This window comes from Phycomyces blakesleeanus, assembly GCF_001638985.1.
Source record: "Phycomyces blakesleeanus NRRL 1555(-) unplaced genomic scaffold PHYBLscaffold_11, whole genome shotgun sequence".
In the NCBI taxonomy this organism is placed as follows: Eukaryota; Fungi; Mucoromycota; class Mucoromycetes; order Mucorales; family Phycomycetaceae; genus Phycomyces; species Phycomyces blakesleeanus.
The window spans coordinates 919,747-933,396 of NW_017265144.1; the positions used below are offsets into that span (position 1 = coordinate 919,747).

General features: G+C 33.5%; 3 protein-coding genes across 3 annotated transcripts; 1 reads left to right on the forward strand and 2 right to left on the reverse strand.

The window, feature by feature from the left end:
* Positions 1-2,399: 2,399 nt before the first annotated feature.
* Positions 2,400-4,656, reverse strand: PHYBLDRAFT_66001 (hypothetical protein; the record flags this gene model as incomplete). Its single annotated transcript, XM_018441569.1, has 5 exons — positions 2,400-2,899; positions 3,103-3,369; positions 3,641-4,024; positions 4,201-4,208; positions 4,316-4,656. 5 exons carry the CDS (start codon positions 4,654-4,656, stop codon positions 2,400-2,402), a joined length of 1,500 nt encoding a protein of 499 aa, XP_018291432.1.
* A 910-nt stretch (positions 4,657-5,566) lies between these two features.
* Positions 5,567-6,920, forward strand: PHYBLDRAFT_125044 (hypothetical protein). Its single transcript, XM_018429024.1, has 5 exons — positions 5,567-5,776; positions 5,903-5,965; positions 6,184-6,239; positions 6,320-6,530; positions 6,700-6,920. Exons 1-5 carry the CDS (start codon positions 5,641-5,643, stop codon positions 6,780-6,782), a joined length of 549 nt encoding a protein of 182 aa, XP_018291433.1. The 5' UTR covers positions 5,567-5,640; the 3' UTR covers positions 6,783-6,920.
* A 317-nt stretch (positions 6,921-7,237) lies between these two features.
* On the reverse strand, positions 7,238-10,309 carry PHYBLDRAFT_112813 (hypothetical protein; the record flags this gene model as incomplete). Its single annotated transcript, XM_018428311.1, has 13 exons — positions 7,238-7,351; positions 7,514-7,600; positions 7,731-7,877; positions 7,980-8,132; positions 8,245-8,334; positions 8,470-8,613; positions 8,723-8,818; positions 9,005-9,087; positions 9,155-9,346; positions 9,413-9,590; positions 9,795-9,884; positions 9,990-10,144; positions 10,210-10,309. 13 exons carry the CDS (start codon positions 10,307-10,309, stop codon positions 7,238-7,240), a joined length of 1,629 nt encoding a protein of 542 aa, XP_018291434.1.
* Between the last annotated feature and the right edge of the window lie 3,341 nt (positions 10,310-13,650).

A 13,650-nucleotide genomic window follows, 5' to 3' on the forward strand; every position in this document is an offset into this window, starting at 1 on the left:
CAGACCAAGAAGATAGATATATAGTTTTTAAGAAAGAAAGGAAGAGGTATAGAAAGTAATAGAGACCTTTGAAGAGATCGACTATTTCTTTTTTTGGAAAGGAAAGAAAGAAAGAGAGAAAGAGAGAAAGAAACAATCAATAGAATTCAATGAGAGAAGCTATTTAAATGTAATGCAGTCAAATACATCCTCAGGGGGAGGGTGAAAGCAAATGAGTGCGTGTGTGAGTGGGTGAGAGGGGCCTTTTTTTTTGGGGGGGGTTAGGTGATAAGATTCAGATGAAGAGAATTATATAATACAGTGTGTATATATTGATTTTGTGTGAGAGAGAAATTAAAGTAAGAAAATAAGGCAAGAGATAAAAAAAAAAGGGCGAATTGAGCAAGCGATTATGTGAGCGAGTGAGATCAAAAAGAGTGAAAAAGCAAGAGAGAGAGAGAGAGAGAGAGAGAGAGAAGGGAATGGGGGGTGATGGAATGAATTGCGCATGAGGTTAAATTTGGACATTGTAATCGCGCGCGGAGGTGTGAATAGTCAAAAAAAAAAAGAGAGAGAGAGAGAGCAAAAAGGGAGGTTGGGGGAGGAGAGTAGCCTAAAGCGAGTGAGTGAGTATGTCAGTGCTAAGAGATAATACAGATCTATATATATATATATATATATATATACATTAACACGAGGTTTTGATTGACTTTAATGGCAAGTGCTCCGATCAGTTTTTTCTTTTTTTTTTATCTAAAGGAAACAGACCCACATACCAAGCTAGTTTGATGTCACAATAAATTCACAGAAATCTCTCAAAGCCAACAATCCGGTTCATTACATTTCATATAAGAGATAATATTCTGGCTTCTTTACGTGTAAGTATGGGAATTAAATAGACGTTTGTATTCATATATGCGCATATGTAAATATGTTCCATGCAACCTATCCAAAATTCACATTTATCTGTACAGGACATTCCAACCCCAAATTACATGGTCTTGATTTTGAAATACTATAAATGAACCTCACAAGATATAGAGAAAATAAGAATTCCACCTGTAATACATATACATTGGTCTATTCTTGACAAAAACCCATTGACCAAATATAATCATTAGAACCTTGACCGACTGACTATACAGCCACACACACACACACACTATACTAATAATAAAAGACCATTTCATAAAGTCTACAGGTTATCTATCCTAAATCAAGTAAAAAAGCAAAGCAAAATGATCAAAGCAATTCAATTAATAAAAAAAAAAAAAACTTTCTTTTCTCTCTCTTTCCAAGAATGTATTATACACTAATAAAAGGTTTGAGAGATCTACAGCAATTTCCTTTAAATACCGTAATAAAAGAAAAGAAAAACTTTTTTTTTTGTGTCTGTGTGTAGATTGTTGGCAATTATGCTTTTACTAGCTTTCTTGTTTGCATATCATATCATATTCTATATTCTTAATTTTATTTCTTTATTTTTCAACAAGAACATTGTCAAGCAAGACACCCAAGCCATTTTACATTATTAATATTATTGTTATTGGGGTGAGGGGGAGAGAAGGGTAGGAGTTACCCTTTATATAAATAATAAATATCAGAGAAATGAAAACCAACCATGGTTCTTGTCTCATGGTGTAACCAAAGAGAATGAGGAGGTGTGTAGAAAAGATAGATATAAATATATACAATGACTGTGCGTTTTTATTTACTTGATAATATTGAATTTTTATTTGATAGGCATTATGTGTATATTTTCCATTTCATTAACTTTATATTTTCCTCCTCCTATTTTTCTTCTTCTTCTTTATATACATATATAAAACATAAAGAACATTTTCAGTTTCTGTTACTTTTTTGATGGGAATATTTATTATGATTATGTACATCAAAAGCAAAGCAAAGCAAAGCAAAGCAAAGCAAAGCAATACTAAAATAAAATAAAATAAAATAAAAAAAGAATTTGCTCACCAGGAGCGCAACTTTTTTTGTTGTTGTTGTGTTGAGAAAAATATATATATAGAGAGAGAGAGAAAAAAAAGAAATACAATCGATCGAAGTAAAAGAAAGAAGTATTAGAGGAGTTAATTGTGGTGGAGGTCAATAGATGTAGTGATGGTGGTACAGTACAAAGGCTGGGATGAAGGAAAAATAATAATGTCAATAGTAAAATATAAAAAATAAAAAATAAATGTTGGGTAAGGAATAGGAGAAGAAAAAAATAAGATGAAATGAAATGAAATGAAATGAATGAAGAGGGCGTTGTTTCGTTTCGTTTCTTTTGAGTGCATGAATTGTGTGTGTGTGTGTGTGTGATATGTAAGGTGTAAGATATTATGTAGTGTGGTGTGGTGTGGTGTGGTGTGGTGTTCTTTGCTTTGAACCGTTTCAAAATAGAAATAAAGAAAAACAAGGGGTTATACTTCCTCGAGCCCTAATTGCTGTCTCTTCTCATTGGACCAGAACACATCGTGGAGTCGATAAATGTATCCCGAAAAGGTTGATCCCTTACTGCCAATAAAGAACCACCCTCGACTCGCCACTGTGGCATCAACTAGCGGAACAAGAAATTTGCGCAGACTAGCGCCCGAATTCCTGTCCACCACTCTCTCGAGCGTGTCCCAATCGGAGCTCAGGGGACTAAAAATATCGTCAAGCGTAAATGTGCACGGAAATAGATTCCAAACGGGATCGAAAGCAGGATTCAATTGAGGAGAACGAGCATCGGTTGCCATGTAGACCAGAGTGACGTTCTGGGTAGCTGCCAGATGCCGACATTGATCGAGCGTCAGGCGTTGCTCTGTGGGCCGCAGAATGGCTCTTAAGCTTCCAGGCTGATGAGACTCTACGGCCCGTTGGATCTGAGAGATGATATTATTCACATTCTCTGGCAATGCTTTAATAAACCAGCCATCTCCTGATCTATCCAATAATTTGTGTTAAAAAAAATGTATATTGAACTAAAAACTAGACCAATATTTATTGTATTTTTAATTTAATTTTAAATTTTTTAATTGTTTTTTTTTTGCCAAGACATATGTAATGCACACATTGATCTTAATCTCTTGAAAAGTTATATCCTATTTCGTACTTGCCTCACATGTAGTCCGATAAAGTTACCATGTCCTCCAAGTCGGTCTACAATCTTTTCAGCCATGGTCAACACAGCCGGATGCCGATATATTATACTACGTTGAAGGTTTCGCAAAAACTCATAGTGCTCAGGGCGTCTGATCGGAAGCTTGCCGGTTCCAAACAAGCTTGAGAAATGCAAGAGTCTTTCAGGACGTTGTCTGAGCTGGTAAATGTCTAGACTGTCGGCGTACTTCCCAAGTCTGTGATTCTTTCGAGGTGTGTCAAAGATACGCCAGTCGTAACGGGTCTCGCCTAGAACCACAAATTATTATTAGTGTTTTGTTCAAATTAAACTAACAAAGGATTTTATTTATGTATATATAAAGAAAACCAACCCTCATTTCCCTCCACTTCCACCCAGCCACTCGGAATATATATATATATATATATATATATATATATATATTTATGCTTTCATTTATAGGTTACATATAGAGTAATAATATGTGTAAATTATAATTATATATACATAAATTTCTATTTTAAAGAAAAAAAACCAAAAATATATTTATATTTTTATTACCTTTAAAGAACAAAATATCACCATCTCTGTACGATCCATTGACATGATTAGGTACGTTGTCTCTTTGGATATCAAATTCTTTTTCCAGCCACCCAAAGTCAGATCTCTGACGGGGTAATATCCGCACGTGCTTTTTAGCCCATGAAAGGTCAAAGATTTCGTCAAAAGGCAAGACGGCATATCGTCCGCGAGGTGGGCACTCGATTCCCCATTCAACAAGACCTTCGGCAAACTCACTGCATGTCTCTGTGGTGCTGGAGTCCCGAAGCATGTGTTCGAGATGCAGCTTATCGAAATTGCTCCAGCCAAACGCTTCACCGAGAAACGCATTGGGAAGCAGAAGAGTACGGTTGAGATACCATGCCAAAAGTATACCATTCTCGACTAAATAATAATTTATTTATTTTTACATGTAAGCCTTTTTTTTTCTTCTTTGTTACACTGAATGTATACACATATTTATATATGTGTTCTAGTCTTTTTCATTGTATTTGTTTGTAAACATAATAATAATACTAATACTAAGAATAATATTTATACACCCACATCTATATCTATATATCTATATATTGTACTCTAATTTTAATTGTATTCATTAATTGTTCACTTGAATTCAATTATTGATTTTTGATCTTTGATTTTTTGATGTTGAATTTGAATTTGAATTTTATTGACTTGCCTTGTATAAGTTGATTCTGGAAACCACTGTGGGTAAGAAAGGTAATGAATTTTTCGTCGGGACGATAGGTTACTTCAGGAACAACGAGGGTCTCGAGAGGTTCGTTTGCCGTCAATTGTTCGAGATCTGGTTGATGGTGAGGAATGTATTGCCATTGCCAGGACGAATCTTGTTCATTCTGCTGTAGTAGTCGTAGTTCTTCTTCTTCTATTGCTGCTATTGTTGCTGGGTCTAGTTCTGACGAGTTATCCGTAACTGGTTTGAGCCGGACTGTAAAGAAAAAGAGGTATGTAAGGCATGCTATCAGAGGCCAGAGTAGCTTGGTTCTTAAGCCCATTTGAAGAAACACAAAAGAAAAGAAAAAAAAAGGAAAGGGAGCAAAAAAACAAAAATAAATAAATAACTAGTAAAAAGGTTATTGCTTTTTTGTGTTTAATAAAATCAAATAAAATATTTAAAAAAAAAAAAAAACGAGGCACTCATTAGGAGATAAAATATTATGGTGAATTGTCGGCATTTTAAAACAAGAAAGATTGAAACGTATATATATATAAAAAAAAAAAGAAAAGAAAAGAAAACATGTCAGTACAACGCGAGTCATCCAATATCCTTCCTCTTCCCCTTTTTATACCTATATATATATATATATAAAAAATTAGTTTATTTTATTTTTATTTTACTTCTTTTGGACTCTCTCTTTTTTTTATTTTATTTTGATTTTTATTTCACAGTCTAGCATCAGCTCTCTATTGCTTCTTTTAGAGCCATTTTTATCTTTATTTTCTTAAATAAAAATAAAAAATTATAAAATTATAAAGGGGGGACACAAAGAGCTACTTTTTTTTTTTTTTCTTTCTTTCTTCAATTAGTCTTTTGTCTGAGAATAAAGCGGAACTTTATTTCAACTTTTATTTTATTTTATTATATTTTAATTTTTAAACATCCGACTTGCACCAGTCCTTTTTATTTTTTATTTTTTTTTAAAAAAGAAAAAAAAAAGAAAAGAAAAGTTGAAACAACATTTACACTTCAAAAATCACGATTATAAAATTTACAACTTTCATAAATTAACATTTCACAAACTACATAATTTTTTTTATTTTTTATTTTTTTTATTCACACACACATATACACATACATAATTTTGGGATTTCCTTTTTTTATTTTTTATTTTTTATTTTATTTGCATAAAATTTTGTCTATAAAAAGCCAGCCTAAAACACACCACCTTTTTTTATTTTATTTTATTTTATTTTCCTCTACATCTTTTCTCTTTGTTAAAAAGAAAAAAAAAAAGCATACTCTATCTTTCTATATAATCATGTCTCTCGCCAAGCAGAACTTCGCTACTACCTCTGAGGAGGCTATCAACCAGCAAATCAACACTGAGTTGCAGGCTTCCCAGGTCTATTTGTCCATGGCCTCCTGGGCTCAACACTCCTCTGTTGCCTTGCCAGGTAAAAAAATTAATAGAAAATCAATAGATAAATTGATAGCCAAATAGTTGTGATGATGATAGTAATAATACTAAATTTATATATTCTCACGATTCATGTTGCTAATATTTATCTTTAATCAAAAAGGTCTTGAGAAATATTTCCGTGAACAAGCAGAGGAAGAGCGCAAGCATGCCCAGCATTTGATTGGTAAATATATATATATATATATATATATATATAAAAGAAGGCTCTTACATAAAACAAACAAACAAACACACAAGCAAGCAAGCAATTCTTTATATGCTTACATATATATGATTACATACATACATACATATTTATATATTTATATATTCTCGCGTATTTAATTTTTTTATTTATTTATTGCCATGACAACTATTAACCTATAAATTTATTTGTTATAGATTATCAAAACACTCGTGGTGGAAAGGTTATCTTGAGATCCTTGCAAGCTCCCGAGGTAATATATATATATATTATTAATAATTTTTTTTTCTTATTGACAATAATAACTTACAATTTATAAAAATAAAAAAATAGACTGAATGGAAGTCTGCCAAGAACGCTATTGAATCTGCTCTTCAGTTGGAGAAGGATGTCAACAAGTCCCTGCTTAACCTTCACAAGATTGGTGATAGCAACGGTGACCCACAGATGTGTGACTTTGTTGAGGCTACATACTTGGGTGAACAAGTTGAGGCTATCAAGACTTTGGCTGATATGGTTACTCAACTCAACCGTGTTGGTGAAGGTAAGAACTCAAACTACGAAAAAAAAAAAAAAAAAAAAAAAAAAAACGGGTCAAAGTGTTTTGAGTCATCAAACGTTTATCCTTTTTTTTTTTTTTTTACACACACAAATTAAAAAAAAAAAAAAAAAAAAAACTTTGACTGACTGAATTTTCTTTCGTTGATTTTCAGGACTTGGTGTTTACTTGTGGGACCAACAGCTTTATCGCGAAGGTACTGGTGCTGGAAGCAGAGCCATCAGCAGAGCCGATTAAACCAAAAAAAAAAAAGAAAAAAAAGAAAAAAAAAATTATCAAGAATTTCTGATCCTTTTTTGATCTGTTTCAATCGATTTGTAATGAGATCTTGCAAAAAAAAATAAAGAAGCTTTGTTTGTGTATATTGAATGAATGAATATATAATATAATATAAGGTGTATATATATTAAATATGAGAATATTCAAACCCGGGGTTGCATTGCCTTTGTACCTCTTAACAAGGTTATTGGTAGTGGTAGTAAGGGCTTTTATAATATTGTCTTTTTTTGTTTGTTTTTATTACTCTATAAAGAATTATCAACGCATTTCACAAAAAAAAAATTTAGGCAATTTTGAACCTTGAACCTTGAACCTTGAATTTTTTATTTTTATTTTTATTTTGTTTATCTAGTTACAATCAAGTTTCAATCAATTAATCAATAAACCAATCTGTATTGTAATCAAGATGACTCTTAGACGCTCTGAAGTCCAGAACGTGCTTGGAAATCAGCATAAAACTGGATCATCTCTGGTGTAATTCTCCTTGTGAATGACTCTAGGGCCTTTGTGAAATGTCGTCTCTTAATCTATTATGAAACAGCCCAAAAAAAGAAAGAAAGAAAGAAAATAGAAAAGGTTAATTGATTAAATATTACATATGGATATATGAAAGTTTCACAATTCTTATTCTTATTCTTCTTTAATGTCAAGATCCTTTAATTCAAATTTTATATTATTGATTTTCTTACCTTGTCAATCGATAGATCCTCTTCCATGGCAAACAATGCAGCCTCTTGACATATTGACACAGCCTCTGCTCCAGAACATCCTTCACTCTAAAGTAAAACAGATCATTAGATAATATTTGACCTGTACGTATGTGTAGCCCCAACCAACCAACCAACCAACCAAAAGAAAAGCACAAAACACAAAAACATATATCTATATCTATATCTATTATATTACCTTTAGTGCTAGTTCCTCCAAGTCTACATCCGTATCACATGACATCTTCTTCATTTGTATCCTAAAGATCTCTTTGCGGGAATCGATATCAGGCGGTCCTACATAGAGTATCCGATCAATGCGACCAGGCCGCAATAGGGCATCGTCCTTTTTATTTTTATTTTTTTGAGTCAATCGATCAATCAATCAATCAATTACTTCAGTTCCGTTCATTTTTTTTTGTCAGACTTTATGATAGCAACAGCTTACAATTATATCCGGACGATTTGTGGCAGCTACTACCGTGACATTCACAAGAGCCTCGACGCCATCAAGTTCATTGAGTAATTGAGATAACACTCTGTCCGCCACAGAAGTTCCTCCTTCTGATCCACGTTTCACAGTCAAGGCGTCAATTTCATCCTAAAGATAAATAAATACACAAATATATGAATGCATAAAATGCAGACCATTTGTTACACCACATCAAACAAAAGCAAATCGAATATATTATATTATATTATTCACAACTCACAAAAAAGATAATCGAAGGCGAGGCAGCGCGCGCTTTCCTAAACACTTCTCGGACAGCCTTTTCAGATTCTCCAACCCATTTACTAAACAACTAATGATTTTAAATTAAAGAAAGGGTTAATTTTAAAGCTCTTTTATAATTCTTATCATTATTATGAATAATCTTTAAAGCTGCCTCTGTGTGTGTGTGTATATATGTTTTTTTTTTTTGAAAGCAAGTTCTTACCTCGGGACCCTTGACAGCAATAAAATTTGAGCCTGCTTCTGTAGCAAGTGCCTTTGCCATAAGTGTTTTACTACATCCAGGAGGACCATAGAGAAGAATACCCTTTGGAGGGCGGATTCCGAGTCGTTCAAATGCCTCTGGATGCTTTATTTTTAATGGAAATAGTTTCAGCAAATTTTATCATGATTTAGAGCCAATACCATATCATATCATTGTATTATTTCAAAAACATATTCCTTTTTTTTTTCTTTACCTCTAGTGGCCATTCCACAGATTCCTTTAGCCGTTGTTTAATATCAGCTTGTCCTCCCACATCCGACCAATAAACCTTGGGCACTTCTAATAAAATCTGCAAATAAAGTAAAAGCCATATATAAAAAAAAGAAAGAAGAAGAAGGTTTCGCATATTTGTTTAGTTTTTCTTTTTTCTTTTTTTGTTATCCGATCAGTTACAAACACAAATATACACAAATGGATATATCCATTAACCCACACGCACTCTCTCTCTCTCTCTATCTAACTTGTATCCAAGTACCTCTCTCATTGCACTCGGTCTAATTTCACCCATTGCTTCTTGCATGTCTTGCATATTGACGCACAAGGGAACATCTAGATGGCCTGTAATATAAAAGAAAGAGTAAGAAGAAGAAGAAGAAGAAGAAGAATAAAATACTATTATTGATACCTTGTTTATTTGCTTGGGCACATCGTTTGATACATTTCAGACCGGCTTCTCGACAAACTGCTGCCAAATCAGCACCAACATATCCATGCGATTTCCCTGCCAGGATCTCAAGATCTTGTTGAGAAAGTGAATGAGGAGTTGACTTGATTAGGGTGGATAGAATAGATAATCGTCCCACTGAGTTTGGGATACCTAATAAGTAAATAATAAATGTCAATATGTATTTTATTTTATTTTTTTTAAAAAAAAAAAGCTTACCAATTTCAACCTCACGATCAAATCTTCCAGGTCGACGAAGCGCCTCATCCAAAGCATTAGGACGATTTGTAGCACCAATGACGACGACCTTACTAGAGTGCTGATGGCCAGACTCGGACGCACCGTCCATCAAGGTCAGTAAGGTTGTGACAACACGTTTCTCCAGTTCACTTGGTGCCTAATCATTTAATTTTTTATTTTTTTATTTTTTTTTTTTAAAAAAAAAAAAGACAATAGAAAGATTAATAATTAATATAATAAAGCCAGAAAAAAAAAAAAAAGTCCAATATTTCTTTATTAAATAAAGAAGAAGAAGAAGAGTAGGTTTTTGACTTTGACATTGCTATTATTGTTGTTGTTTTGATTCCATTATGATCCTTACCTCATCTCGTTTTGGACAGAGAGCATCTATTTCATCAATAAATATCACCGTGGGAGCATGTTCTTCTGCCTCTGCAAAAATATCCCGCAACTAAATAATAAGAATTTAATTTTGAGTTTCGTTGATTGATTTTCTCTTCTTTGTTATTCAAATTGCGTCGTTACAATTTGAATTTTTTTTATATATATTTTTTACCTTTTGTTCGGTTTCTCCATAGAATTTACTCACAATTTCGGGACCGTTTATAACAATGGCATGCGCACCTGCTTCTTGAGCAACTGCACGAGCAATCAGGGTCTTTCCTGTTCCCGGAGGTCCATAGAGTAATACACCCCGAGGAGGTTTAAGCCCTGATTCATATATATATATAAATATAAATAAAAATAAAAATAAAAATAAAAATCTTTAAAATTACCATATCGTAGGAATACTTGAGGGTTCTGTAAGGGTAACTCGACCATTTCACGTATCATCTTGATCTGATCACCAAGACCACCGATTTTATCATATGCCATCATCACATTGTTCTTTGTTGTGGCTGCAGCAGGTTGAGAGATCGATTGCAACGAGACGTTTGTGTCGCGTGTGACCTTGTACAGAAGTCCAGGCACATTCTCCGTAGGGCCGCGCAAATTGCACACACTAAATCTCCTTTGTTTTCCAAAGTAAGAGAGTTCCACTGAATGGTTCATTCTCACATAGCTATTATCTACACTCAAACATAATAATAATAATAATATACATATCAAAAAATATTATCGAACCATTAAAATCAATCAATCAACCAAAAAATAATAATAAGGTCAGAAGACCAATGACAATGACAATGACAAAAGAACAAAAGAAAGTCATGTATCATATATTTATACATATATATATATACATATTTTATATATATCAAGTATCAAATAATTTTCTTCTTCTTCTTCTTCTTCTTCTTCTTCTTTGTCTTTGTCTTTACCCCACAATTATACCATATATATATATATATATATATAAAAAAGATATATATAATCTTACTTATTGATTCTTTGACATAAGCAGTCAAGGCAGCATCGATCGGGTAGTTTGACTGGGTCATGGGAGTTAAGGTGACATGGCTAGCCACAATTGCTGGTTCATCCAGTTTTTCTATTGTCACAGCGTCTCCGAGTCCATACGGCCCACTCATTCTAGCTACTGCGCTAATCTGAACAACTTTTTTTGTTTTGTTTTGTTTAGCTTAGCTTAGCTTAGTCTAGTTTGGTGGGGTTGGACAAAACTAATATTTACCATGTCGCGCAAGTGCCATGCTTGGCCATGCGATTCCAATTGTAGTCTGTTAATGGCAAAAGTAGAATAATAAAAGAAAGAAAGAAAGTTTTATGACAATGTAATAATAATAATTTTGTTTTTGTTTTTGTTTTTGTTTTATGCTTTTATAAATCCACTTGCCTTTGAGGAATCCTGAACATGTTTGAGGATGATCAGATCTCCGGTAGCCAATTGAGCCTTTTGCATAGATTCAAGTGCAATGTATATTCTTCCAGTCGTGTCTCTGGCAGCCGATCGAGGTGCAACACCAATTTCAAACGTTATGCTTGACATTTGCTTCTCTATCTCTCTATCTCTATATATGTATGTATATAAAAAGAGCGATTAAATAAAATTTCGGCCCCTCTCTCTTCTCTTTGGACTTGCTTATTACTCGATCCTGCTTTTCTTTTACTTTTCTATATATATATATATATATATATTTATATTTATATTTTGGTCTCAGTGGCTGATAGTTTTGGATATTTGAATTGACCGTAAGCTCCGATACTAACAATAATAAGGGACCGATCTTTGGTTAAGATGTGCATGAACATCATCAATACACAATATAAATAAATAATTATTAGGGAATCTTGTTTCAAATATTTGAACCATTTTATTTTTTATTTCTTTTATAACTAAATAGATGAACAAGTAACAAAAGGTCTTATACTTTATTGTTATTAGCTATATATATATATATATATATTTATTACTTTATTTTTTTTATTTTTTTAATACAATTTCTTTTTATGTCTATATTTGCGTTTTTTTTATTTTTACTTTTATTTTTACATGCATGTATGCATTATGTTTATTGCGTTTATTGCGTTTATTGCGTTTATTGCGTTTAAATGGATCAATAATAATAGCAATATTGGACCCCACAATTTATACACTACACTCTAATGAAAGTTTATATATATAAAACAATGCTGTGCAAGAACAATGGGCTCCGATTGGTAACCGTCACAGGGCAGGTGAGTTGGCTTGAATAAAGGCTTAATAAAATAAAATAAAAGAAGGGTAGACAGACAGGCAGACAGAGAGGATATTATATCAGCCACAGTAGGGCCTTTCCCTTTTATATATATACAATATATATATATATATCCCAAAGCCTAAAAAAAAGTCTTAAAGTGTATGGGCTTATAAAGCAAAAAGGAACAAAAAGACACATAGAGAAGAATAAAGGGAAGAAGTACAGAACAAGAGAGCAAGAGAACAAACAGTTGGATAGACTTGTTGTCTCCCATTTTACTTTTAGCCTCTTTTTTGAAAAATCTAACCAGATTATTTAACTGCCTTCCGCTCCCTCTTTTTTTTTTTTTTTTTTTTTAATACACACTATATACACATACATACAATATACAATATATATATACAAATCACATATATAAACACACTCACACACTATACACACACACATAAAAATATTATATATATACACATTATATTGGCCTGAGCTCTTTCATCCCGCTTACTATAATCCCTTTGGTTGGGAAGATTCAACTTTTCTTTATTTTCAATTAACGATGGATTCCTTACCATCTCATGACAATGACATGTACGCACCTCTACCGCCACTCAGGCCACCGTCGCAGCATGCACAATATCCACTTGCGCAAGACACAAATTATATTGGCATTACTATCAACGACCAGGACGAGCTACCAAAGATACATAATGTCCATCTACCCCTTTCTTCACAGATCTCTCCCCCAGACTTTCGTCATTCCTTTAGTGGATTCTCAAGTCAGATGAACTTTGGAGACACAACACATGGTCAACGATCTGACCATTCCCCACAAGACCACAAGTCTGCCCTACCATCTCGACACACTTCTGTCGTCTTGCCTTCTATCAACACCTCTAGCAACTCATTATCTCACTCACAAGATATCTCTTCACGCTACCCCTTCCAAGTCACCACTCCTACAAAAGAAAACAATATCTACTCCTCCTACCCATCCTCTCCCAACTCCTTTCACCAAAGCTATAACCACCAAAACAACCAAAACAATCTTAACCACCTTAACTATCTTAACTACCACCACCACCCCCACCACCACCATCCTTCACAAATACAACAAAATTCACTACCACTATCACTACAACAACAACAACAACAACAACATCATCATCATCAACAACAACAGCCACCTCTACAACCATTACAACCACCACCAACAACCACAAATAACCTCCCCACATTCTCACCTATCCGCCCCAAATTTGCTTCCACAACAATCCCGGAAGATTTCCCTCTCGACTTCAGCTCTGTAGATCCATCAGGTCAGGAACGCTCGGGTGCCTTCCGCAAAATCCGTCGATCTGATTTACAACGAGTTCCACGATATTTGTTTTCTGAAAGAGAAAAACGACAGCATGTGAATGTAAGCCAAACCCCCCCCCCCCCCCCTCCCCTCCCAAATATCATGTCTAATTATATATATATATATATATATATAATAAATAAATGATATATGTGCTTACATGAATATCATTAACAAACACACGCCAACTATTTATTTGTGTACCTATTTCAATGCCAATGTAG

Excerpts from the sequence above, each read along its gene's own strand:
- PHYBLDRAFT_125044 (XM_018429024.1), top strand. The coding sequence starts at position 5,641 with ATGTCTCTCGCCAAGCAGAACTTCGCTACTACCTCTGAGGAGGCTATC. Across the intron at positions 6,240-6,319 it reads GATCCTTGCAAGCTCCCGAG|ACTGAATGGAAGTCTGCCAA; the intron begins GTAATATATATA and ends ATAAAAAAATAG. Across the intron at positions 6,531-6,699 it reads ACTCAACCGTGTTGGTGAAG|GACTTGGTGTTTACTTGTGG; the intron begins GTAAGAACTCAA and ends GTTGATTTTCAG.